This window comes from Amaranthus tricolor, chromosome 3 (genome assembly GCF_026212465.1).
Source record: "Amaranthus tricolor cultivar Red isolate AtriRed21 chromosome 3, ASM2621246v1, whole genome shotgun sequence".
Classification (NCBI taxonomy): Eukaryota; Viridiplantae; Streptophyta; class Magnoliopsida; order Caryophyllales; family Amaranthaceae; genus Amaranthus; species Amaranthus tricolor.
This window is the reverse complement of record NC_080049.1, coordinates 25,083,265-25,111,052: the sequence shown is the minus strand read 5'-3', so window position 1 is coordinate 25,111,052 and position 27,788 is coordinate 25,083,265. Positions and strand designations below refer to the sequence as shown.

The 27,788-nt window shown below is 32.0% G+C and overlaps 3 protein-coding genes across 3 annotated transcripts; all 3 read left to right on the top strand.

Moving 5' to 3' along the window:
* Nucleotides 1–4,063: 4,063 nt before the first annotated feature.
* On the top strand, nt 4,064–8,022 carry LOC130809159 (probable pectinesterase 53). The gene is made up of 4 exons (XM_057674811.1): nt 4,064–4,628; nt 5,102–5,291; nt 6,958–7,400; nt 7,660–8,022. The coding sequence occupies exons 1-4, from the start codon at nt 4,255–4,257 to the stop codon at nt 7,811–7,813; spliced, it is 1,161 nt and encodes a 386-aa protein (XP_057530794.1). The 5' UTR covers nt 4,064–4,254; the 3' UTR covers nt 7,814–8,022.
* A 15,758-nt stretch (nt 8,023–23,780) lies between these two features.
* On the top strand, nt 23,781–24,553 carry LOC130808486 (uncharacterized). Its single transcript, XM_057673957.1, has 2 exons — nt 23,781–24,054; nt 24,105–24,553. Exons 1-2 carry the CDS (start codon nt 23,781–23,783, stop codon nt 24,551–24,553), a joined length of 723 nt encoding a protein of 240 aa, XP_057529940.1.
* Nucleotides 24,554–25,391: 838 nt separating this feature from the next.
* On the top strand, nt 25,392–26,306 carry LOC130808485 (uncharacterized). Its single transcript, XM_057673956.1, has one exon. The coding sequence runs from the start codon at nt 25,392–25,394 to the stop codon at nt 26,304–26,306; it is 915 nt and encodes a 304-aa protein (XP_057529939.1).
* Nucleotides 26,307–27,788: the final 1,482 nt, after the last annotated feature.

Here is a 27,788-nt window from a genome sequence, read left to right as displayed (position 1 = left end):
TTTAGATTTGAAAAATATTGAGGTTTTTATTGAGGATTAGATTTGACCCTCCTCTTATTATGCTTATTTCCACCCCTACCAACATTTTAGACAAAATTTATTTTATGGCAAAGACACATTGGGTAATGAAAAAATTCTAGGCTTTAACTCAAAATGAATTTATTGATTCTCAATTCGCACTTAATTAAGTTGTGCAACGATTTCAATGTTTTTTGTTCGTCAGAGTCTAGTAAAGGCAAGAGAGGTATAGAGTGCAGTTATTGTAAGAACAAGAGACATCTTAAGAAGAATTGTCGAAAGTTGAAAAACAAACAATCTTGACAATAACAAGTTCAAAGGAGTTATTAATTTCTTCGAGACTAGTTTTGTTGAGGAAAAAGAAATTGGTGTTCTTGTTATTTCTCATGAGCAAAAGGGGTGGGGAAGGTTGTATAATCGATTCGTGATGTACCATATATAATCCATATGAGTCTCTTAGCTCAAGTTTCTTCTCAATCTATGAAAAAGTTGATGGTAGAATTGTCAATATGTGCAATAAGACTAGTTGTTTGATAGTTAGTGTTGATACTGTTAGAACAATTTGATACACGTGGACTAATTAGATGGACTACAAAAAAGTCCTAAATTATTGATTTTTGAAGAAATCGTATTCGATTACTACTCATATAATTTGAGTTATTGTTACGTTGTTAATCATGTGATTGAGTGTTAGGTTATTATTATTTAAATTCCGCTAATCTCATCTAATAAAATCCTGATCTCGAGTGAATAACTTCAAAAAAAACAAAGCTTTAGAGGGTTGCCATACATTTTGCTTAGCTGTATTGTAAAACTGTAAGATAGCATATGATAATATAATCAGACGTAGTGGGGGCGCAAGAACCACATATACCCAAAAAGAATATCACATGTTGGTTTAAAAACAAAAAGACAACCGTTTTATACCGTTATATGTCTTCTGAATCAATGCATTTACTTGTACCTTCATTATGGTTATATTTATCGGTCTAGTAAAACACATAAAGTTAGAGTGTGTAGAAAGAGGTAGCGGATAGATTATATTTGTATTCTCTTGAAGGAGAGGGCGCGCAGGAGGAATGCGCACAATCACTATAAACCTCTGGTAAAAAGCCCTACAAAAGGAGAGATGAGTAACACTAAGATAACATGAAAGAAAATACCTGCAAAACACAAAACAAGTTGGACTAGAGTTATACCTACATTATAGTATTAGGTAATTATATTAGCTGAATGCTTGAATCTAATGAATTTGCAGCGAAAATAAAAACCAACTCAACCAAAAGTTTAAAGTTATAGTTAAAGCACGAGATTGTGTTATGTAATCTATCACGCACCCTCACACGAGAGTCATGTGAGCTAGTAGTGTGGATACAACATATCATATTTCATAGTGCTAAATATTCTACTTGAAATGTTTAGGAGTGGTTGAAATTTGAACTCATAACTTCATATGACGTGGGCTCTATTATCATTATATTAAAGGAACCAACTCAACCAAAAGTTTAAGTTATGATTGAATTTCATAAAATATGTAAAATAGTAGAAATTCTACCAATGTTTGATCAAAAGATGAAGTTAAAATCAATAAAAATGTAACTAGTTTGCCACTTTTGAGGTGAAAATCTAAGTAAATGACACTAGTCTAATTTTTGTAATTATATATGCATGCAACTCAATTTTGTTCATGATATACATGTGTAAAATCCATGATGTATTATCGGGTCTTACACCTAATTTCTAAGTATATATCGGTTACTCTTTCAGTATTTAATTTTGCTACAGGTACGATTTGCTTCGTTAATTTATAGTGGAAAAAAACAAGTTTGAAAGAACTATATATGGGGATGAAAAGAAGGAAAAAAAAATGAGTTTGTCGATAAAATTTGTACACAAAAATTTGGGTGATACCGTCTCACTTGTGAGACTGTTTTATTTGTGAGATGCTTTTTATTGGGTCGGCCTAATTGTATATATTTTTTATCAATTTCACAAATTAAAATGTCAATTTTAAAAGTTAAAAGACCAATTTGAAGACTTAAAAGACCAATTTCAAAGATTTGAAATTGACATTTTAAGTCATGCAATTTAACAGTTTTAAGACTTAAAAGGTCAATTTCAATATTTAAAAAACCATTTTTAAGACTTAAAAAACCAATTGTGACATTAAATTCTCATTTCAACTTTAATATTGTTGACTTAAACATTAAAGTTAATATTAAAAACTTTAAGATTGATTTTTTAAGTCATAAAATTGAATTTTTAAGTCTTAAAATTAGTATGTCAGAATATTTTTAAAAAATTATTAGATTTGGGCCAATTACACGCTAAGACCATCTCACATGAGAGTAACTGAAATTTATGGGGAGAATATGAGGCTAAAGCTAAATAGAGATGTACCGATGATAATCCGATAATCAATCAAGTACAGAAAAAATACCTTAATGGCATTCAAGTAATTAACATTTATATACAATAATATATGACAAATATATTGAGGCTTTAATAATATATGTTATATATTTTAATAGAAATTTGACAAAAAATATAAGTTAATAGTTGAAGCTATACAAATGTTTTATACTCTAGCACGTCTGCTTATATAAGAGCCCTTCGACCTTGAGGTGTGAATGCAACACAAGTCATGCATGATCTAAATTTTCCACTTGAAATAACTATGAGGGTGAGAGGAATCAAACCTGCAGCTTCTCAATACCATGTCAAGTAAACAACTCTATCAAAAGCATAAGTTAATGGTTTGAAGCCCAAAAAATTATTATATACACTCTGACAATATGGTATAGAATCCCGACTCAAAATGTTTCTCATTTACGCTATTCAAGTGAAATCATTAACACTAAATATTAGAAAACTTGTGTTGCATCTATGTTTTAAGTCTAAAAGGCTCTCGTGTGAAAAGCTGTGATAGAGTATTTAATATATATTTTAGAGTTTTAACTATCAGTTTAAACTTTTAGTTAAATTAATTTATTAAGAAATATATTAACACTTTGTGGAATATTCATTTACTGCAATCAAAGGATTGTAGGACACACATATTCGGACCTTTTGGAAGACATGTAGTAGTTGCAATACCAAACATCCAAAAAAACAAAGATCTTAAACGTTACAAAAAATAAAACAGCCACAAAATTTCACCTAATATATAATACAAACAGGAAACTCTAAGCAGTAATTAAATTTCTCGATATAAAACAAAACAGTCATCAAATCAGTGAAAGTCAATAGGTGTAGTCCTGAATCAATGTCCATACAACTATGTTTTCTTGGCTCAGCATTATTCTTACATATTGTTCACTAGCTTTAATTTCTCTCCCTTCTAGTTTCTTTACTACGTACTTTCTTCCTTTCTTAAAGTTGTTTTTATAATAAATATTTACGAAAATTAAGAAAAATAAAATATTATAGACGTTAAATGTATTATTTTATTTGACTAATGAATTTAATGGAGAAAAAGTGCGGATCATAATCATTAAAAAAAAATTTAAATAAAGTTAGTAAATGGGATGACAAGTATTAAAAAAATGTTAAATAAAGTTTTTGTGGATCATAATCAACATAAATATGTTAAAAAGAAGTTAATGTAAAATATATAGGAACCGTAAACATTAATAAAATTTTAAAATAAGGAAGAATAAGGTTAATTATAGGTCTAACAAAAGCTTACGCGACTTGCTAACAAACATGGTTTGACTCGACCTAATCTATTTATTAAATGGATTAGGTCCAGTTTAAAATTTTAAACTGAAACAAACATATATAAGTCATTTAATTAAACAATTTTTTTGGTGTTAAATCAATAAGTGGAAAATAAACTTAATTCAAGTAATATTTTCCTATGTAAAAATTGAGGCCTTAAAAATAAAATGTAGTCAATGTTAAAAATCATAAAATGAAAACAAAAAACTCTAAACGAGTTAAGTAAGCCCAAATCAAGTCGACCTAATTTATTTTAGATCAGGTCAGAGTTTCGATTTTTCAATCCAATTAAATATACATGTTACGTTTAATTTAAAGGGTTCGACTTCTTCTTGACTTGAAGTCGAACTCAGCCCAACCTGATACGTTTGATAGACCCAATTAACTAGAACAAAGGGAGTACATTATATAAGGGCAGTTTTCCTTCAAACATACTCTTAAATTTCCTCTTCTACATCCCTCATATGCTAGTTAAGTACCCCATTTTCTAGGACCCTAAAAAAAACTTTGTTGAGTATGGTAATCAAATTACTACTACTACTACTAGCTTCACTTCTCCATTGTATCGATACTTATTCTTCCATGGTAAATGCAAAGAATAATGTATCAAGCGTGACCTTGAAAGTTGTGGAAAGCGAATTCTTTCATTGGGTTAACCACATTAGAGCAAACTCATTCAAAAAGCATAGTAAGAAACTTCATCCAGAGAAACAAAAGGAAAAGATTCATATGAAGAAGATCAAGCATAGTAAAATTCTCAAAGTAAGAGTGAGAAATCACAAAAAATCATCATCCTCAAAGTACTTTACTAGTGTGCAAAAGGCTATTAATTCACTCCCCATTGATAATTCATGTCGCATTGTCATTTGTATTGGTCCAGGGACTTACAGGTTAGTTTTATTAGAGTATATAACATATTATGAGGTTTTAATTATTAGCTTAAATTTTTGTTTTGTTTGATTTTTTAATATGGTATCAGAATTAACGTAACAAAAAGATTACAAGATTTAAATGGAACATTTCACTCAAAGTATGAGAGGGTCTATGACCTCAACCATAAACTTAAGTTTTTGGTTGAGTCGGTTTCTTAACAAGTTTTTCGTTAGAAAATCTTCTGCCAAATTGAGTTGGACTTATTGTCAACTCCAACACATAATCGATGAAATGCGAGGTGCACACTTTATAAACCTAGAAGATATCATCCCAAAATCATAATATACACATTATTTTGATTTATCGATATGAAATAAATCGATAAATAAATCATCTGCAACACTTTTTTTTTGATTGGTTAATTCTATCTTTGGTTTGACAATTAAACTTTGAATACTTTGGTGAACAAAAATAATATTTCATGTAACAGGGAAAAAGTGAAGGTTCCTATGACATTGGCGTATATAAAAGTAAAAGGGGCAGGAGCAGATAAGACGATAATTGAGTGGGATGACACAGCTGATAGATTAGGGGAAGATGGAGAACCATTAGGAACTTTTGGCTCTGCTACTTTTGCTGTCAACTCTCCCTATTTCGTTGCCAAAAATATCACTTTTAAGGTCAGTTTTATTATACTCTAACAAAAACCTAATAAAACAATAATATATGTTTGGGCAATGAGGGCCCCCGGCCCGGGCCCGAGTCTAATCCGCCATTGATGAAGGTAGGTGTTTCTTGAGGAGTTGAGGTTGAATTGTCGAAGACAATGAATGTGCGTTATGAAAGGCGTGTTGGGGATTGTTTTGTTAGTGTTTGATTTTGGGCCTTATCTAAAATCATGGACTACTCCCTCTATTTCTTAAAATTGAAAAAAATAAGCTTATATGTATTTTAAAAAGAATTCTTAAATGAATTTGAAAAATAATAATTTTCAAAATAAGCGTCTTCACGCCAAAATTAAAGTCAGATTTGTTTGCTATTATTAATGGCTAATAAAAGAATAAGTCAAAAAATACAAAATTCTTTGTCCGTTATTACTAACAGCAAATAAAAGAGAGACGATGTCATAGGGTGTCATAGGGTTAGAAGGGACAAAAAAAAATAAAACATGTTTAAACAAACATGTTTTATTTTTTTTTTCCTTCCAGCATTAAGATATTGTTTCTCTTTTGTTCGCTGTTTATAACAACAAACAAAGAATTTTGACTTTTTTTACTTATTTCTTTATTTGTTGTCTATAACAGCAAACATAACTGACCTTAAGCTCGGACGCGAAGACGCTTATTTTGAGAATTAAAATTTCCCAAAACTTATTTTAGGATTTTTTTTGATAATAAACTTATTTTTCAATGCTTTTTAAAATTGTTTCCATATACCAATCTAGATTGTTCTTGTTATTCCCTTAAAAAATCTTTTTATGTTTATTACAAATCTTAGACTATATTAACAACTTTTATCTTTATTTTAATATTTTAATAATGTTTATGGTCTCCACATGTTTTTTACTAACTTTGTTAAAATATTTTTTTAATAATTTTATTCCTTATATTTTTCCCACTAACTATATATATATGATAGAGAATTTTAGACTTTGACCACCAACATAAACTTTTGATTGAAATGTAATAATACTATATGTTTTATCAATTTGTTATCAAAGGTTATGACACAAAGATTAAGGTGTAGTTTCATTATTAAGAAAATAAACAAAAAACTTTGTATGAATTTAATGAATAATATTAAGAGAGACAAAATAATTGCGTGGATGACAAAAATTAAATAAAGTGGAGACTAATTCATTAAAAATGCAGTAAACCAAGTGGAGCAAATAAAAATAGAAGAAAAAACTCAGTTGAACTTGAAATTTTACCTTTTTTACGTGCTGGCAATAAATATTTTTCTAGTGGAAACCATAAGTTTTAAATTTTTTACTTTGTAGACAAAAAGTTAAAGTTTTTATTAGATTAACGTTATTATTACCATCATAATGACTTTTTTTCATAAAAATAACAATTTTTTTAATTTATCAAAAAATTTAACATTTTATCTACCACATTAAAAAGTTAAAAAACTCATATTGTACTAATAAAAAAATATTATCACAACATAAAAAAGTCAAAAACCCACGATGAATTTCCCAAAATAGAAAGTGGAGATCAAAACATAAGAGGTACACAATAACACATTATTGTTCAAAAAATTCTTGTAGTATATAATTTGATTTTATTCACTCCACAAATTCCTATACAAATATACAACTTCATCGATCTATGTTTTGATTAACAGAACTCAGCACCATTACCAGCAACAGGAGCAATAGGGAAGCAAGCAGTAGCACTAAGAATATCTGCGGACAAAGCAGCATTTATAGGGTGCAAATTCATCGGAACACAGGACACATTGTACGACCACACAGGACGACATTACTTCAGGGAATGTTACATACAAGGATCTGTAGATTTTGTATTTGGAAATGGTCGTTCTCTTTATGATAGCTGCTATTTACATGCCGTGTCCAACAATTACGGAGCAGTTACTGCCCAGAAAAGAGAGAGCTTTCTAGAAGAAACTGGGTTTTCTTTTTTGCATTGTAAGGTCACTGGATCTGGTGCCCTTTATCTTGGAAGGGCTTGGGGTTCCTTCTCTAGGGTTGTTTTTGCCTACACTTATATGGACAAGATTATTGCTCCTGGTGGATGGTATGATTGGGGTGACAAAAATAGAGACACGTATTGCTTCTTTCTCTTAATTCTATTTATTTGTGTTTTGTTGTGGCTAAAACTATGTTTAGAAAAAGGAAAGTAGAGGGAAAATTCGAAAGAAATTTAAAAAGATAAAGAATTTTTTATTTGGATAATAAAAAAAAGAGAAAATAAATTTGAAGAGAAGACACGTAGGACTGTATAGTATGGACAATATAGTAACTTAAATTGCTAAGAATAAGTATGGCAAACATTATAGTCTAATTTAAAGTGGTTTGACGTGTAGGACTGTATTTTATGGACAATATAAGTGTACAGGACCAGGAGCAGAGTTTGGAGGAAGGGTTTCGTGGGCAAGGGAGCTAACAAAAGAAGAAGCTCAACCATTCATTTCTACAGATTTCATTGATGGTGATGATTGGCTCAAGAATTTAATTTGATTTAATTTCACAATTATAATTCATTTTTATTAATAATAATTATCACACCTTTTTAGTTGTACTCTCTCTATGTCTCTGCAAGAATGATATTATGTAATTGTAATGAATAATGATATTATTATAAAACTGAATTTACATTAAAAAATCTAACACAATAGGAAAATTGTAATGAAGTAATGATACAAATGTATCCTTTCAAATATAAAAATAAACAATGAATATCATTCCGATTTCCGATTATAAAATTTATAACTTTAACATCAATGATATATATAAGAAGGAAAACATCACTCAAGTATTTTCCCAATTATTAAAAGCTAACGACTTAAGACTAGCTAGCATTAAGAACTAATATACGAAATTACGTCAGAGGTTCATTTGTAAAAATTAAGAATTAAAATATTTTTTATTTTGACAACATGACTTGTAGAAGCATAAAAATTCTAAGACAAAGCCAAAGTAATATAAAAGATTACGAATAAACCATAAGTATTCAATTATTTTGATTTTTAAATTCTAGCAAGAATATTAAAACACATTAACAAACATTCAAGTATTCAAATATTCAATTATTCAAAGAAGATAAATAAAAAAATCAAAAAATATTCAATTATTCAAGATTAACAAACACATTTACATAACATTAACCAATATTCAAATATTCAAATAACAAAAAAAATGAAAAAATAACATTCTAACAAAATTCAAAAATCAAGATTAAAATTAAGATTAAAAAGTAAAACATCAAGATTATAGATTAAGATTTAAAGATTAGAATATAGAGATTAAGATTAAACTTAAAGTAAAAATACGTTAAAAAAATTAAAATTCTGATTTTAGGGTTTTTTACAGGAAGATGAAACAACATTACAGCAGTCAGCAAATAAGAACCACCAAACCGGGCAGGCGGTAGCCACAAAAGGCAGGAGTGGACAGTAGGCGGCTGGCCGGAGGTTGCAGGTGGTAGGTGCAGGCAGGCGACGACAGGTTTGTTTTGGATATTTAGAGTTTTGTCTTTTTAATTAGAGGAGAAGAGAGAGAAGAGTAAGGGTTTTGTTTTTTTGATTTTGATTTTGATAAAATAGAGCACGCGTTTTCCAACCCCTACAGACTTCAGAATTTTTTTAAAATCCCCCTAGGGTACGTGTCAGGAGGTGCCCATGAGTAGATCCGCCCTTGATGATAGTAGGGCTTTATTTTATGATTTTTGTTATATTGGACGTACACCTCCTGCCAGCTCAGCAGGAGGGTATTAGGGTCCTTTCCTTTATTTGTTTTTTCTGTATTTTTCTTCTTCATGTATATATAGCTTCCCCTTTCCCTTTGTAAAGTTAGTTTTTCAATTTTCCAGATTTGCAATTAATAAAAGCTTTCTCTTCTTCTTCCTTTTCCTGCTTCTGTTGAATATATGAATTAGCCTTGTACCTTCGTCTGAATCATCATCTTTATCATGGTATCAAGAGCTAGGTCGATCGATCAATATTCCGATTTCAGGCGATTTTCCATTTTTGCATGATTACCCTTGATCTGAGATAAGTTTCATTTTTTTTTTCTTCTCTCATTGCTGTTTTTTTTTTTTTTTGGAAATCTGCTTTCTTGATTTCTTTCCCCTTCTCCGTTCTTCCCTGTTGGTTTTATCCCTCTTCTGTTCTTCAAGCAAAAAAATATGTCCACAGAATCACATCAATCTACTCAATCTGCTAATTTTGCTCGTGTTCTCCCAAACAATGATCCCTCTAGTGTGTACTATATTCATCCTTCCGATTACACACCCCAACTTCTTGTTACTTCTAAATTTAATGGCACTGGTTTTCACAATTGGAAAAAATGTATTTTAATGGCTTTTTCTGCCAGAAACAAACTTGATTTCCTTCATGCAACTCTTCCTAAACCTGACACAACACATTCTAACTATTCTTCCTGGATTAGATGTAATGACATGATAATGTCATGGATTATCTTTAATCTTGATCCAAGAATTGCAGAAAGTGTTATGTCTTTTAGCACTGCCTCTGATATTTGGCAAGATCTTGAAGAAACATTTGCTTATAGTTCTCATACTAAGATCTATAATCTGGAGAAACAGTTGGCTGACGTTGACCAAGGGAATCTTAGTGTTCTTGACTTTTACACCAAATTCAAGGTTCTTTGGGATGACCTTGATTCTATAGATCCTTTACCTACCTGTACTTGTAACAATTGTACCTGCAATATGACTGGCAGATTTCTTAAACAACAACAGAACAGAAAGCTTATCAGATTCATGATGAAACTCAACGAACAATTCTCAGGCATTAGAAGCAATGTGCTAATGATGAAAGATCTACCAAACCTATCAGAAGCTTATAGGCTGTTTGCACAAGAAGAAACTCACAAAGAAATTGCTCAGAATACTACAGTGCATGAACCTTTGGGTTTTGCCATTACTCAAAACAAACCATACAATACTGCTCCCTATAAATCTCAAAATTACAAATCTTATTCTTTTCCAAATACTGATAGAATAAACACAAATCAAAAGTTCACTCCCAGCACCAAAAGACCATCATCATCTTACTTCTGTACTCATTGCAAAGTACCAGGTCACAGCTATGAAAGATGCTTTAAAATTCATGGTTATCCAGTAGGATTTAAAGGCTTCAAAGACAAAAAGTTTGCAGCCTCGATCCAATCTTCTCAGAGCCCTCAGACTTCTCTTAATGAATCTTCTTTTACTCCAAGTATCAGTGTTGATCAATACAACTACCTAATGGAAGTTCTAAAAAACCAAGCACCTGATTCTTCAATCACAAGTGGAATTACAGACCTTGAAACAAATTATCAGGCTAATCTAGCAGGTATTGTAAGCTTGTTCTCTTGTTCTAACTCTCAGTGGATAATTGATAGTGGGGCTACAGATCACATTTGCAATAATTTAAATTCATTTAGTGATTTTAAATCTTTTACTGGCTCCATAATCATTCCTAATGGAAAAAGGGTTCACATACACCATATTGGCACTATCATTCTCAACTCCAATATTACTTTGCACAATGTTCTACATGCTCCTGATTTTCATTTCAATCTCCTCTCTGTCACTAAGCTTTGTTCAGATCTTTCTTCTACAATATACTTTACTCATAACTCTTGTTTCATTCAGGGGCACTGTAACATCTCGGAATAACTCGGATCGTACGAAAAGAGAAGATGACCTTTTAAAAACAAGTATATATCGTCCGAGTCAAACCAGGATGTTAGAAGGCAGTTAAAAACGGATTTGAAATTAAGGGAAGCTTGCGGATCGAGTTCTATTAGCGTTATTAAGAACTACTAGATAATAAGAAATTCTTAGCAGCGGATAAGAACGAAAGGTTAAATCTACTTATTACAACTTGAGAACGAAAATCGCCTCATAAAAACCAAATGTTCTTCAAACTTAACTAGAAATTCTAATGATTTATTTCTTATCAAACTTCTATATTCTAAAGATTTATTTCTTCGAGAGTCAATCCTCACTCCCCAGACCTGCAACTTAACTTACTGCTAGTCATTGCCCAGATAGGAAACAACATCATCGCAGGGTCATTAAGACCAAAAGTACACGTCAGCAAACGTCGCATACCAAATAAATAATAACATAAGAGAAGGTTTTAATTTATTAGTTGACAATTCACAGAACCTTACGCTTCGATCATGCTTATTAAGAATAATTATTTTCATGTAAAGGTTAGTCAGCCATACTGCTGTACTATCCAGCCATACTGCTGGTACACTCCAAACTCCATAAGTGAGACAATACATTAGGGGGAGCTAACCCCTAAGCAAGTCTCTACCATAGACACTCGCCTTACTTCGGTGCCTATGGTTAAGTATGCATACCCCCGCGGTGGCTCATAATGCCCTCATATACCGCGAGTAATTCTTTTCCACCAATTGACGTCATACTACGTCCACTTTAAAGTTAGTGAGGTCATACTACCTCTGCTTATCAAAACAATGTATAAAAATTATTGATTCGAAAGATAACATTATTCGTACTATATATCCATGCTTCACTTTTGTATATCATTATTATATGATACATCGGACTAATGCGAACCACGCTGCGTGTACATACCTTAAGCAAGATAACCAACTCACAAGCGTCTTAATCAATTCCCGGTCACGAATCGACTTCCTACAAGGTTCAATCGTATTCGGAAAATAAGCACACATACACATTTTCCTCAAATCATCCATAACACACATATACAATCACATCCATACCTAGAATACTACACACAACATGAACATCCATCACCTACTATAACATGGTATATACACAAAACCGGACAGCCTATACAATCTGTCCAGAAACTCAACTTAAAATTGTCAAACTGAAAATCCAATTTCACCGTTGCGTCCGGAAGGCGTCAAAACCCCCGGGTACCAATTTTCATAATTTATAACATAGTATAAGTATTTTTAACTTAATTTCAAAGACAAAAATGTTCCAAAAACAGATTTTTTTAACATTTTTCTAACCCTACGGGATTCACCAAAATTTCATCAACAAATGAATTCCAAATGGTACATTGCCTATTAAATATCAATGACCAAATTTATATAATTCTTATGAACTATCTTTGAGATTAAATTCTTTGTTCAACAATAATTTCTTTAACCACACACATTTTTTTTACATGAACATTCATTTTTATATATAAATTTCAAAATCACCCATCACACAAACCAATCCTATTCTTCACATATATGCATATCTAAAAACTCTAAAAAGAAACATTCTTCATCAATTTAGATAGAAAAATACATCCCAAAATCATACATGAAATTTTTAAATTCTTAAATTAAACATGGATTATAAGATAAAACATATAATAATCATAGAATTTTAAATTAAAACTTAAGAATCAATATAGATTAAGAATTACACTTACAATTGTAAAGGAAAACACCTAATGATCAAATGTAATGGAGTTAGGAATGTGGATTAGGAGGAATTTTGAAAGGATATGTTTTTTTTTTGTCCTTGGAAACTTTAGAAATGAAAGGATGTCAAAATGAAAATGATTAAGGAATTAAGAAGGGTTAATTATATGGGATTAATGCCTTGATCCTTCATTACCCTAAGGGAGTTACAAGCTCCACCAAGAGTCCCTCCTATTTTCTTTTTTTTTTTTTAAAATAAAAGATGGTTTAAGGAAAAGTTTGGGCCCAAATAATTCTAATTGCCAAAAAGGATTGCAAATCTCATGACCAAGCCCAATAATAAATAAAATATATATATATAGAAATAATATTACTAGTGAATTATTAAATATATCGGGAAGAAAATATCGGGAAAATATCAGGGTGTTACAGGCACTCCTTGAAAGAGCCTCCAACTCTTCTTTGTAATCTTGCTGATGGATTATATCTGGTCAAGAACTCTCTGGCTTCTCAGTCCTCTCACAGTGCTCATACGGCCCACACTTCACCTACTACTGTTGCTTCTCGTATCAATAAAGCCCAGCTATGGCACTTAAGATTAGGCCATATTCCTTTCTCACAAATTAAACATGTTATTCCTGATTGTTTTGTAACTGATTGTATTAACAATAGTTTCTGTCACATTTGTCCTGTTGCCAAGCAAACTAGACTTTTTTTTCCCACTAGCTCAATAAAATCTACTAAACCTTTTCAGCTATTACATATAGACCTATGGGGTCCCTATAGAGTTACAACTCACAATAATTGTAATCAATTTGTTACTATAGTTGATGATTACTCAAGGTATACTTGGACACACCTAATCAAATACAAGTCTGATATAGTAACTATTATGCATCAGTTTTTCTTACTTGTGGAAACTCAATTTCAAAAAAAAAGTGCAAAAAATAAGATCTGATAATGCTCCTGAAATCTGTGAAGGACAAATGAAAGACTTATTAATCAAAAAGGGAATTTTACATGAAACTAGTTGTGTGAATACTCCTCAACAAAATGGTGTTGTTGAACGAAAACATAGACACCTTCTTGACACAGCAAGAGCTCTATTCTTTCAAGCAAAACTACCCATTCAATATTGGGGTGAATCTCTGCTTTGTGCCACATATCTCATAAATCGTATGCCTTTGAAACCCATAAATTTTCAAACTCCTTACCAGCTTCTATTTCAACACACACCAGATTTTTCCATTCTCAAAACTTTTGGCTGTTTATGTTATATGACAACACAAAAACAAAATAGAACTAAATTTGATCCACGAGCCGTTCCATGTGTTTTTTTGGGGTATGCTATTGGTCAAAAAGGGTACAAAGTATTAGATTTACAATCCCATAAAATATATGTCTCCAGAGATGTGATTTTCCATGAAATGCACTTCCCTTATCATTTACAGTTTGTTCCTCCTACTTCTTTTTCTTCTGATCTATATCTCCCTTCCTCTACTCCCTTTACATATATGTCTCATTTTGACATTCCTGATGTTTTTCTTAATACAAACATCTTTCCTCAAAACACTTCCTCTCATGATCCATCTACTACCTTTGATATCTCCTCTTCACAACACATTATTCCACAAGAAAATAAAATCAGACATTCCACAAGACCTAAGAAACCACCTTCTTATTTAAATGACTATCATTGTAACATGAGTATGCCACATTGGTGTAACTTGGTTTCTGACCTTCATGATGTAACTGAAATCAAAGAACCTGAGACTTATGAACAAGCTATTTTAGATTCCAAGTGGATCACTGCTATGAATACAGAATTACAGGCTCTAAAGGATAATCAAACTTGGGAGGAAGTCCCTCTTCCTACAGGAAAAAAGGTCATCCGTTGCAAATGGGTTTACAAGATTAAACTAAGGTCAAATGGAGAAATTGAAAGATACAAAGCAAGATTAGTAGCAAAGGGATATACTCAGAAACCTGGGATAGACTTTGATGAAACATTTTCTCCAGTAATCAAGATGCCTACCTTAAGGTGTATTTTAGCTTTGGCTGCACACAATAATTGGACAGTCTATCAATTGGATATCAACAATGCTTTTCTACATGGGGATTTATTTGAGGAAGTTTATATGCATATGCCTAAAGGTATAGCCAACACTGATAATAAAGTTTGCAGATTAAAGAAGTCCATTTATGGTTTAAAACAAGCATCTCGACAATGGTATGCAAAACTAGTCACAGCTCTGCAATCTCAAGGTTTTACTCACTCCAAATCAGATTACTCTTGCTGCAGTATACGTTGATGACATTGTCCTTACTGGTACTGACTCTAACACCATAACAGCTCTTAAAACACACCTTCATTCCTTGTTCAGCATCAAGGATTTAGGTCCAATAAATTACTTCCTTGGTATGAAAGTTACAAAAACTAATCAAGGTTTCATTTTATCCCAAGCAAAGTTTGCCCAAGATCTCATTAAGTTCAGTGGTTTTGAGATTCAGAAAACATCTCCAACACCTCTACCTATCAACCTCAAATTACATACTGACAAAGGACATATCATACCCAACCCTTCCCATTATAGGTCTATCATTGGCAAACTCAATTTCCTCACAAATACAAGACCAGATTTGAGCTATGCTGTTCAAACTCTCAGCCAATTCATGCACACTCCTAGAGAACCACACCTAGCTGCTCTACACCACGTTTTGCAGTATGTTTCTGGTACCCTTACTCAGGGCATTCTTCTCAATGGTGCTCCTAAATTGGTTCTACAAGCCTTCTCTGATGCTGATTGGGCAGCATGTCCCACCACAAGAAGATCTGTAACAGGTTATTTGGTATTGTTAGGTCAATCTCCCATTTCATGGAAAAGCAAGAAACAATCAGTTGTTTCCAGGTCTTCGTGTGAATCTGAATACAGAGCCATGGCATCTGCAGCTAGTGAACTCACTTGGTTAGTTCGATTACTTGAAGAATTGGGCATTCAAAACCTTACACCTTGTTGGAATATGAAAAGGTGATCAAATGCAACAAGAGGGGGGGGGGGGGGGTGAATTGTTGTGTATTGAGTTGTACTACGTTTTTGCTCTAACTTGCGGAATTTTAACAAACAAAATAAAACTTAAGCTTAAGAAGCAAGAAATAAAAAGGAGACAAGGATTTTACGTGGAAACCTTCTTGGCCTAATAAGAAGGAAAAACCACGACCCCCCGGAATTTCAAAATTCTCACTATGTTTAGGCAATCAATTACAATTACACAAAACAATGTTTGCTTCACTTGAAGCTTCTCTACTCTAGGCCTTATTCTCTTTCTCTATTCTCCCTTTCTATTTCTCTTCTCACGTTTCTCTTTTCTTATACCCTTAGACTTCCCACAAGTCTAATTACAACAAATCACTCATTAACCCTTACAAGGCCAATTCTCTAGAGATTAAAAATTAAAATAATTACTTAAGAAAAATATAATAAATTAATTGGCATTGGAAAACTGAAAATATTTTTCTTAAGATGATCTCCCTTTAATGGACACTCTTGGATCCTCTTGGATGGATTTTGGTTCGAGCAAAGTCCCTTCTATTTATAGTGGGAACAGCCAGCAGTTTCCTCAGACATACCTCCCACTACCCCCACGTTCTCAAAACAAAAGGTGGTGGAATTATGAAAGTGTCCGGCTGTTATTTGCTCAAAGAAAAATCAGTTTCCTTAATGCTAAAAATAGCATAGGAGTTAAAAACATAAGATCCTAAAAAATATGAGATCTAAATCTAATGAAGAAAAAGTCTTGGGCTATTTTTAGAAAACCTAAAAATAGATTTGCCAACCAATTTATTAATTAATTAAGCAATTAAATTAATTCTAAACCATTACATCAACTTAAAAACAGAAAATAATTAATTCGCAATTTTCCAGTCGATGTTATTCTCCAGACCTGCTACGTAGGAACAACGTACTGTCTCCAGCTTCAACTTCAGTCAGAATGTTCATTTTAGGAACAGTAGACTGTACGTCTATTTTGAACATTATAACACTTATCTAACATCTTGGACATATTAAGACTTGTACATCTTCCACGAACCAAGTCATAGGCTTCATCAACGATTTCAACAAAATCGGATATATACCTACAAAACAATCTCTAAAAATATGTTTGTTTATTTAAAAGTGAAGTCATCATCAAAACCTTGAGAGGCCAACACACCTATTACTCTACATTGTGATAATCAGTCCGCTATCTATATAGCCAAGAATCATGTCTTCCATGATAGAACCAAACATATTGAAGTGGATTGCCACTTCACCAGGGACAAAGTGATGGAAGGTTTAATTCAATTAACTTATCTTCCTACGAAGTCTCAACTTGCTGATCTCTTTACCAAAGCCTTTCCTTCTCCTCATTTTAACAAGCTGCTATCCAATCTGGGATTGGTTCCTACACCCAACCCCAGCTTGAAGGGAGGTATTGGACGTACACCTCCTGCCAGCTCAGCAGGAGGGTATTAGGGTCCTTTCCTTTATTTGTTTTTTCTGTATTTTTCTTTTTTATGTATATATAGCTTCCCCTTTCCCTTTGTAAAGTTAGTTTTTCAATTTTCCAGATTTGCAATTAATAAAAGCTTTCTCTTCTTCTTCCTTTTCCTGCTTCTGTTGAATATATGAATTAGCCTTGTACCTTCGTCTGAATCATCATCTTTATCATGTTATCATATATTGTTAATTCATCAAACATATAATATATCAAATAAGTTCTTACCTATTATCTACTAACCTTCGTGTAGTTAATGAATCAAATAAAAGTAGTTTAAATAATAGTGAATAAACTATTTATCATCATAATTATACCCAATATATCATGTTCATATAAGAACAAAACTATTGAATACATAAAGAATATATTACATTGTTTCTCAATCTTAAATAATTATGAAATAATCTTAAATTATTATAGGAGTAGTATTTATTACATCCTAAAAATTATACATCAGCATAGCTTTATATATAACATTGTTGAGAAATTAAATGATATTACAAAATGAATATTATATTGATCACTTTCTGCGTATTATATTATTGGATTGCAAAATTTACATGTTATAGTAGACTAATTTTTTGGGTGATAAAAATGAGTCATATTAGATATATATATTATATAGATTAACATATATTAGCTCATCAATCTATATCAAAAATATTGAATTTACTTTTAACAATATCAACTCCATAAAAGTAATATAGTTAGTGCATTGAAATTATTATTTAAAACACTTTTTTTTAACTAACTAGCGATGATTATAAATTCGAAAGAAACCATAAAAATTAGAAATTTAGCCTAAGCATTATACTGATAGATGCAAACTAAAAATCAAGTCAACCGGATTTTGAAAATATTAAGGCTCATGGATGTTATGAATTTGTGGGCGTTGTGCAATATCAAATTGAACCTCACTTTAACCTAAATTATACTTTTATTTTTCTTAAAAAAAAAACTATACTTTTATTTTGTCTCTAAAAATTTGACTCCTTAAGATAAAGGGTTGCTTTCATAATTTGAATTGCTTTATTTTAACTTTTTAAACTTTTATAAACATAGTTTGACTTTAAGTAATTATTAATGTAATTTCTCCGTTCTGTTTTAGTTGCTATATAAAATTTGTGCATATGTTTTAAGCAAAAGCTTTTTTCCCTTCAAAATGACAATTTTACCCATTTCACATGGGCTCCAATAGATTAGATTTTCTTCATGCAGTAGTACAAAAAGTTGGGTTTCTTAATGGGAGAGATAAAATGATTACATTTAGGGAAAAATGTGATCTAAATACATAATTGCCCACTAAAACATACAAATATTATGGGATGCAAAATTTAGTTTCCAACCAAAATCAAAATACACTTTTTAGCCTATATAAATACTTCACTTTATCTTTCCAACATCATCTTCTCTTCTTTATCTTTTTACTTCAACTTCAATCATAAGCTTTAGGATCTAACCTAATTTTAATCATCAATTTTGAAAAAAAAAACATAACCGTTAAATAATAGGGGGATTATCAATAGTTAATTACTTCACACAATTTACACACCGCACAATGTCATTCAAGTTGAAGTATTAAAGATTTACTAAAGCAAAGAAGATAGATGAAAATGCAAATTGTGACGAACATTTCGACCCATACATGGAGGCATTCATTTCTTACTTTGAAAACCTTGATATAATGAATATGATATTTTGAAGAGTACACAAGTGAAAGTTACGGGGTTATAGATTTCATTTTAAACTTGGGTTTAACAAATTGTCACACTCATTCAAACCCACAAGCAAAATTTCATCAAGCATCTACTCAACAAGATCAAACATCTAATCCAACAAAATTAAACATAATCTAATCATAACAGATCATCATCAAGCATCTAAACCAACAACATCAATCAATTAAATTAAAAGACGGGGATAAAAATGCTTATTTTTCAAGAATGTGAATGCTCATTTTTGGGGTATCCTTTTGTCTAATACTTGAGGATCTTCAAATTCGAAAGCTTTTGACATACCAGCTCATTTTTGGGTGACTTCCATACCACCTCATCATCCTCAGGAAGACCATAATAAGAAAAGGGGAAATCTTGCTCCGGAAGTCAAGAACTAAAGAATCTCCATAATTAAGATAATAATGATCATACCATGAACCATGAACATTATCATGATTAATGTTTTCAAGGCATCTACTAGATAAAATACAAACCCCATTTTTGTCTTCTTCAAATCCCCCATTTTTCCATTGAATCAAATGAAAATGAGATCAACTGAAAAAACCCACAAAAACTAATTAAAAAAGTCACATGAAGATGAATATGATACAGTCAAAAAAACCGCACAACAATAATGTAACACCCCTAAATTTCCAACCCCTTAAACGAAAACAAAATCGTGAAGGACGGGAGGAAATTCGACTGTTACATAAAAAGAAAATGAAAAGAATTTAAATAAACGTTAATGACTAGCTAAAAAGGATGAGCGGAAATTTCGGCAACATCTCTACAAAAAACTGAGGATGTGACAAGGATATATAGATAGATAACATAACTAAACTAATCTGAGGCCTTCAACTCCTTTCAAAATTGTGTCATGACGGAATGAATCATCGTCGGCTTCTCAAATCATCAACTCTAACGTGGATCGTGGTTCCAATGTCAACACATAGGTTTTGACGGCTACAAAAGAAGTATTCTTACGGTCATACATTCAAAAACTACGCCACAGAACTATAACAATACAAGGAGTCTTGTGGCTCCCTACAAAAGAATTATACAACCTAAAAACTTTACAAGTAACATAAGAGCTACATAACATCAGGCTATTTCTATAACAATTGCTACGATCGTACTCCACTCTTTCCCCAATGTAATGCAAAAGAAGCTTCTATACCTGGTATGTCAAACTATGATCCTCCTGCTGCTCAATATAATGACCATAGCCAAATGTATCATAGTGGGAACTTCATAGAGAGACATAAACAAACAACAACAAACACATACACGTTAGTAACCAATGAACTTATAACGATTAGAGTCAAAACAAGGGGATAGACAATCACATAGCACAACAATAACGAATCTACTCATCTGTCTAAACACTTATATTTACTCATAATTACTTTTTCAACTAATAATCCCTCGAAGTATATTCAAAAATAGTGGATCTTTTCTCTATTCATGGCACAGTGACACGGCCAAGGGCATTATCGGCCACCCGGCGCCCATGGCAAAGTATGAGCTCATACCCTTCCAGCTGACCCTCTCGGGTCCTACCTTTGGGAAAAGTAACGCACTGGGGTATCAATCCAGTGAAGAGGCCACAATATTAGGGTTTGTAAAGCCCGCATGGTAACACCTCGGTCAAGGGGTGGTATCGGCCACCCGACGCCTAATGACAAAAGTATGCTCATATCCCCCTTACGGTGTTCCTGTTGGATCTCACCTAGGGGACTATTAAATCAACAGAAATCCAGTTGAGTCACGCCAACTAATCATAATCAAGGCTCAATAACTAGGGAATCACTTCGATACCACACACAACCATAGAGCGTTCTCTACTATTTAGGAATTTGTTCTCAGTCTCCTAATGCTTTCATTCTACTTGCCTATACCACTATTATGACTATTCGATAGCATAGTTTACTTTCTGGCGCTCTATAATTCTAGTACGATGCATATAATCATGAAATATTGATAATAGCTTGAAACGATGAATATGATAATTAATTACTGCGTCTATGTACCTGTAAGTGTCACTGCAAGATTAAAAAGTCACAAAAATCACCCAACTAAGGCTTTACCTTCTTCTTATGAAATGGGAACCTATACAAGTTTGGAGTAGAACTAATAAGCCTATTTATCTCCACTTAATTAAGAGCATCAAAATGCTAGAACAAGCTATCATTCACCCATTCAAAGTAACTTTCATTTATTTTAATGCACACTACACTAATTCACATGCTCAATCTATACTTGTTCATAGGTATGACATTAACTCAATAATCAAATAAGCTTTCATATTCACTAAACCAACGATCAAATAAGCTTTCAAAACAACAAAGTGTACTTTATGACCATTTCTTCAAATCTATGGGACCCGAGTTATAAAACTACTTCACCATGTCATGTCATAATTGATAAAATTTATACAATAACACTAATACTAATAACTTAGAATGATGTTTGATGTTAGTGATAACCTCAATTTGTGGTATAATTTATTATAATAAATAAAATTACTCATGATGATAAAGGGCGTGAAACGAAACACTTCCTCTAATAATTTACAACAATAATAGCAATGGTAACACTTTTATCAACTCTTACTCACTTTTATAATACAAGTAACTAGCATTAATACTTGATAATATAAACAATAACCATCATCATTGTATAAACAATAACCATCATCACTTTTATAATACAAGTAACAATTAACACCCACTTTTTGTGACTTAAAATCTCACTCATTTATAACTATTATTATCACCATTCACAATATAATCACATATTCAAGCTTATGCCAATTATTCAAGTTATAACATCCCCAAACACAAAAGGTAGTACAACTACCATCATTTCTATTTATACTTTAAACCTTAAGTCAAAAATATATTCAATTCATTAATCCAACTCTTACTCATAACAAGATTCACTAAAAAAAGGAAGTAATATAAAATCATCGTATGACTCATAAACGTGATGAAATCCCAATTAAAACAAGAAAGGATAATCAATTAGAAAGGGTGAGATGGCTTACAAAAATGGAATTAGAAGAGGGTGAAGAAGTGAAATTCACGGTGATGGTGTGCTTGATGGCTGCACAGATCGGCTGTCTCAACCGTGGTTGAAGGAGGGAAGGGTTTTTGCGTTTTTTGTTTTCCAAAATGTATGGCAAGGTAGTCTTACTTAAAAATAAAAACCTAACCCGTATTGAAATACATAAGATAAATTATTAAAAAAAAGCACGGAATAAGACGAAAATCAACTTATTTCTAAAAGTAAGCGTCTAATTTCCAAACCTGAGGTTTGGTTTTGTTCACAGTTACTAACTGCGAACAGGTGCTTAACGTTGACTTTTTTGACCCTGTTCGCAGTCACTAACAGGCCTATTATGCTCTATGGTGTTCGCAGTTAGTAACTACGAACAGGGTCAAAAAGTCAACAGCCTGTTCCCAGTTACTAACTGGGAACATCTTCTTTGCCTTTTTAAAAAATTAAGCACCTATTCGTAGTTACCTCATGTTTGGAAATTAGACGCTTATTTTTAGAAATAAGTTGATTTTCGTCTTATTTTGTGCTTTTTTTAATAATTTATCTTATCTATTTCATTTTATCTCTCTTTGTAGGATAAAATGTTTTAGCAAGGCCCAATCAAAGAAACCCACATTTGTTTTGTTTATAATTTTAATAAATAATAATATTGATTCAAATTTTTTTATTTTAGTAATCGCCAATATATTTATTTAGAGCATCAATAATGGTGACCCTTTTAGAGGTCATATGACCAAATCATAACAAAAATGATTATAATGGTAACCTAATATTGGGTGGGTTGGGGAAAAGGTTGGACAAATGGGTCAATAGGTGACCCGTTCATGTGAACGGTCACCTCCTTTTTAAAAAAAAAAAAATTTCCACGTGACGCTGTGTGATTGGGCGGGGGAAAACTGCCAGCCTGCTGCCTGCTACTGACGCCACTTGTCGGCTTTTGAATGGATGCAAAGAAATACCCTTTTTTTTTTCCTTTAACGGCTATTTTATATTTAAATAATTTTTTTAAAAAAAAAAATTATACCAACGGTCATATTTTTTCGAGATCTATAAAATGAGACCCATATTGATATTTTTTGACATAATTTTATATTTACATATTTTCTTCTTATTTTTCTACTTTTTTTGTTAAAAAATACCAAATTAATCATTTCAAAAATCCCAAAAATAAATATGGATTCAAATAACCCAAATTATGGAAGAAATCCATGTAAAAAAAAATTAAGAAAAAATTCTTCTAACAATCAAAGTGCTCAAATTCAGTATCAAAATCCTCCATTCAATCCTCCATTGTCTCAAAATACTCCAAATTCTTCTTACTATATTCCTCAAAATATCCCAAATTCATCTTATTATGTTCCTCAAAATACCCAAAATTCTCAAACTATGTTTCACCACCATCATCAATCTCACAATGTCAACTCTAATACTGATAACTATTCAACTCCGATAAGGGGTGAAAGTTAGACGAAAATGAGATGGAGTATGATGATGATGATGATGATGAAAATGAAGGAAATGATCAAGATGATCAATATGGTGAAGATGGAGGAAATTCTGTTCATCATGTTGATGCTAGTCTCTACACCCAACCATCATTTCAAGATCTAGTTTCACAATTTGGTTCACCGCCGAGCTTCACTCAATTGGTTCAACCATCTCAACAACATCCTAATGATGAAGGCCCTGTACCTTCAAAGAAAAGTTAGGATTTGATTGAAGATATTGCTCTCATATGTTCAGTCATGAACACAAGTTCAAATCCAATTATGAGCACTAACCAAAAGATAAGAGTGAGATGGCAGAAAATTAAGGAAGCTTATAAAGCAGCGAGGAGGGAACGACCCCATCTGATCCCACGAAGAACCACCGACATGTTTAAATGTCGTTGGGATAGAGTTGCTTCCGCATGTTTGAAGTGGTCTAGAACTTATGACGAGGCTCTTAGGAGGAAGAAGAGTGGCACGACAGACGAAGATATGCTTAAAGAAGTGCATTTAATCCATCAAAGAAAACACGGTAACTTTTACTTGATTGAGCAATGGAAAATTTCAAGAAAGTATAACAAGTGGTAAAAAGTAATCAAAAAAAACAATTGGATCAACAACCAACTGGTGGTGTTAGTAGTGAAAGTAGTGGGAAAAGATCAAGGACGGAAGAAGATTCTGAAACACCAACAAGTGAACCTCAAGGAGGATCATCCACTCGCCCCGAGGGTGTGAAGAAGGCTAAGGCTCGCATGACTGGAAAAATGGTTGTAGATCAATCAATTCAAGCTTTGAGTGTATTTGGAGAGAGTCTTCGACTTAATTCAGAATTAATGAAGGAGAAGACAAAAGGAGAAGACAGAACTTCAAAAACAAAAGAAGCCCGAAAACAAAAACAACTTCAACTGGAAGAATATCGAATGAATTGGGAGATCTATCAAAAATTAAGCAAAAAAGAAACTCTTCAGACATGGGAAGCTGATTTGATGGTTCAACTTGGACAATACTTTCAGAATTACGATCGTCAGTAGATAGTTTAATTATGTAATGTCTTAATTATATTTTAATTATGTATTATTTTTAATGATGGTTTATTTATGTAATGTTTTAAAATAATTTTTTAATTATGTAATGTCTTAAAAAGATGTTTTAATTATGTAAGGTTTTCATGCATTAGTCTTCCCATTTCCATCATCTTTTGGCATGCATTAGTCTTCCCATTTCCATCACCTTTTGGCATGCATTAGTCTTCTCATTTCCATCACCTTTTGGCATGCATTAGTCTTCTCATTTACATCACCTTTTGGCATGCATTAGTTTTCTCATTTCCATCACCTTTTGGCATGCATTAGTTTTCTCATTTCCATCACCTTTTGGCATGCATTAGTTTTCTCATTTCCATCACCTTGGCAATTGGTATGCATTAGTTTTCTCATTTCCATCACCTTTTGGCATGCATTAGTCTTCTCATTTCCATCACCTTTTGGCATGCATTAGTCTTTTCCTTTCCATCACCTTTTGGCATGCATAATATTATATATATGCACATCCACTTTCAATTGGATGTATAACTTCAAAATGTGTTTTTCTAAGTTCAATTTTGCCTCATCCACTTCAAGTTCTTCATCTTCTGACGAAGAGAATGAACTAATAGATAATATGGTTGATTATACCTTTTAATACGCAATTCCTCCCATTGTTTTAACACTACAACCAAGGGTGAGAACCAAAAAAAAATGTCGAATTCAAAGAGACCATTTAAAAGGTCATTCCCAACTATTTAATGACTACTCTGCTGAAAATCCTACATATTCTTCTCGATTGTTTTGACGTAGGTTTAGGATGAGGAAACATGTATTTTTACGAATAATGGATGTTGTCTCCAACAACGATCCATGGTTAACTACCAACATTGATGCAGCTGGTAGAAAAAATCAACCAATTTGGGCAACATTATTTGAGAAAACCAACACCACAAGATTTGACGAGATTATTGCCTTTAGTGATGAACGAGGATTCCCTGGCATGATTGGTAGTGTTGATTGCATGTATTGGGAGTGGAAGAATTGCCCAGCAGCATGGAAAGGGCAATATCAAGGCCGAGCTGGTGTTGCAACATTAAATCTTGAGGTTGTCGCCGATCATGACTTATGGATATGGCATGCCTTTTTTGGGATGTTAGGTTCCTATAATGATCTCAACGTGCTATATCGATCACCTCTTTTAGTTGATTTGTTTGAAGAAAGGGCTCCACCTATCAATTTCACGGTGAATGGAAATCAATACGGCATGACTTACTATCTCACTGATGGCATTTATCCTAAATGGGCTACTTTTATTCATTCTACTACTGAACCAAAAACAGCAAAAGCAAGGTTATTTGCCCAATATCAAGAACCAACAAGAAAGGATGTAGAACGAGCATTTGGGGTGTTGCAAGCTCGATTTGCAATAATTAGAAAGCTTTCACTTGCTTGGGATGAAGAACGACTCTCTGATATAATTACTTCTTGTATAATTATGCATAATATGATAGTGGAAGATGAAAGAGATACATATACACACTATGCTGATGGTAGAGAATTCATGGGAGATCGCCCAAAAGGTCAATCGGAAGGTACAAGTGGATTAAATGATGACTTTGAGTATCACACAGATAGAATTGTTGATATCAACCGATACTTGGCAAATAAGGATGATGTTGAAGATCGACAAACACATTTATCCTTAAAAGATGACTTGGATGAAAATATCTGGCAAAAGTTTGGAGAGAACCGCCATTAATGTATCAATTAAAATTTAATTTTTTTAATTTGTGTATTTATTTTATGTATGCGCATTGTAATCTTTATTTTGAAGTTAACGAATTTTCCTTAATTATTATTAATGTCTACATTTATATTTATTAAAAAATATTAGTTTTATTAAAAGAATAATTTTTTTAATTATAAAATAGTAGATCTACTTTAATCAAATAAAAAATTATATAAACTTTGTACATAAAAATATTATTATAGAAAAATAAAGATAAATGTTAGATAAATTAAGGAAGAGAAATTATGGTGGGATAGAAAAAAAGTAAGAAAGAAAAGATGATGACCATTTAAAAGAGATCATTGTTAATAAAATTAGATTGAAAGATGAACTTTTAGGAGAGAGAAAAGTTGTGAAATAGTAAGATGACCTTTTTTTAGGTCATTGTTATAATTATTATCAATTTTCTTTTTATTATAATTATATTGATATTTAAATTCATATATAAAAGAATTTAATTATCAAAGACTAATTCAAAAATAATTTAACATAATTATAAAATCTCCAAAGGTTATTAAAATATTAAATACTGACGTCATAAAAAAAATCTCGGAGTGTTACAAATAATCTAGATCCAACTCATGATATCAACCAAACAAAACCCAAAAACTATGAGGATTACCCATTATTTTCATATATAGGGTTTATAGAGAAGATGAGGATGAAGATTACCCAAGGAAGATAACGATGATACAGCCGAAAATATAATCAATATGATACAACCAATATACCCACAACAACCATAGCCAAATTCAAATCATGATATCAACCGGAAAAAAAAAAAAAAAAAAAAAAAGAAGTGTGAGGATTACCCATTATTTTCAGATCTAGGGTTTATAATGAAAATGGAGATGAAGATTACCCAAAGAAGATGAAGATTACTCAAGGAAGATGAAGAGGGGCATTTAGTTGTTGGGATGGAAACTGACATGCATAGGAGGTAAATAAAGGTTTGATTGTGGGTTCACTCAAGGAAGATTGCTGAAGGAAGAGGGTGTTCGGATCTAGGGTTTAAAATGCAGTGGCAGCAAATAAGGCATTTATAAATGGGATTGAGAAACCGTTTGGATAAAGACATGGATTTCAGTGTGGGGATGTTTTAGAATCAGTAAATAAGGGGGCTAGGGGTTCGATTGTTCATTTATGGAGGGTAGCTGACGTAAAATTTATTTATTTTGCCATTTATGAAAAAAAATCTATTAGTGTATTTAAAAGTAGGTAGTGTGATGGTGAAAAGAAAGTAATTAAAGTAAAAAGGTAAGGTTGATAATGATATATAAGGAAAGGAATTAAGTAGGGGTGAAATAGAGAATTATATAGTTGCTTTTTATCAAAAAGGATAATGTTGCAAGTAATATATGAAATATCCATAAATGAAAAGTGTTGCAAGTAATATGAAACGAAAAAAGTATAAAAAATATTAACAGAAGGATATTTATATAAGAACTTATT

What these genes read in the sequence shown, in the direction of transcription:
- LOC130809159 (XM_057674811.1), top strand. Translation starts at nt 4,255, where the DNA reads ATGGTAATCAAATTACTACTACTACTACTAGCTTCACTTCTCCATTGT. An exon ending in ATTGGTCCAGGGACTTACAG is followed by an intron (nt 4,629 to 5,101) that starts GTTAGTTTTATT and finishes TTCATGTAACAG; the next exon opens with GGAAAAAGTGAAGGTTCCTA. An exon ending in CCAAAAATATCACTTTTAAG is followed by an intron (nt 5,292 to 6,957) that starts GTCAGTTTTATT and finishes TTTGATTAACAG; the next exon opens with AACTCAGCACCATTACCAGC.
- LOC130808486 (XM_057673957.1), top strand. Translation starts at nt 23,781, where the DNA reads ATGAACACAAGTTCAAATCCAATTATGAGCACTAACCAAAAGATAAGA. An exon ending in AATCCATCAAAGAAAACACG is followed by an intron (nt 24,055 to 24,104) that starts GTAACTTTTACT and finishes AAGTATAACAAG; the next exon opens with TGGTAAAAAGTAATCAAAAA.
- LOC130808485 (XM_057673956.1), top strand. Translation starts at nt 25,392, where the DNA reads ATGGATGTTGTCTCCAACAACGATCCATGGTTAACTACCAACATTGAT.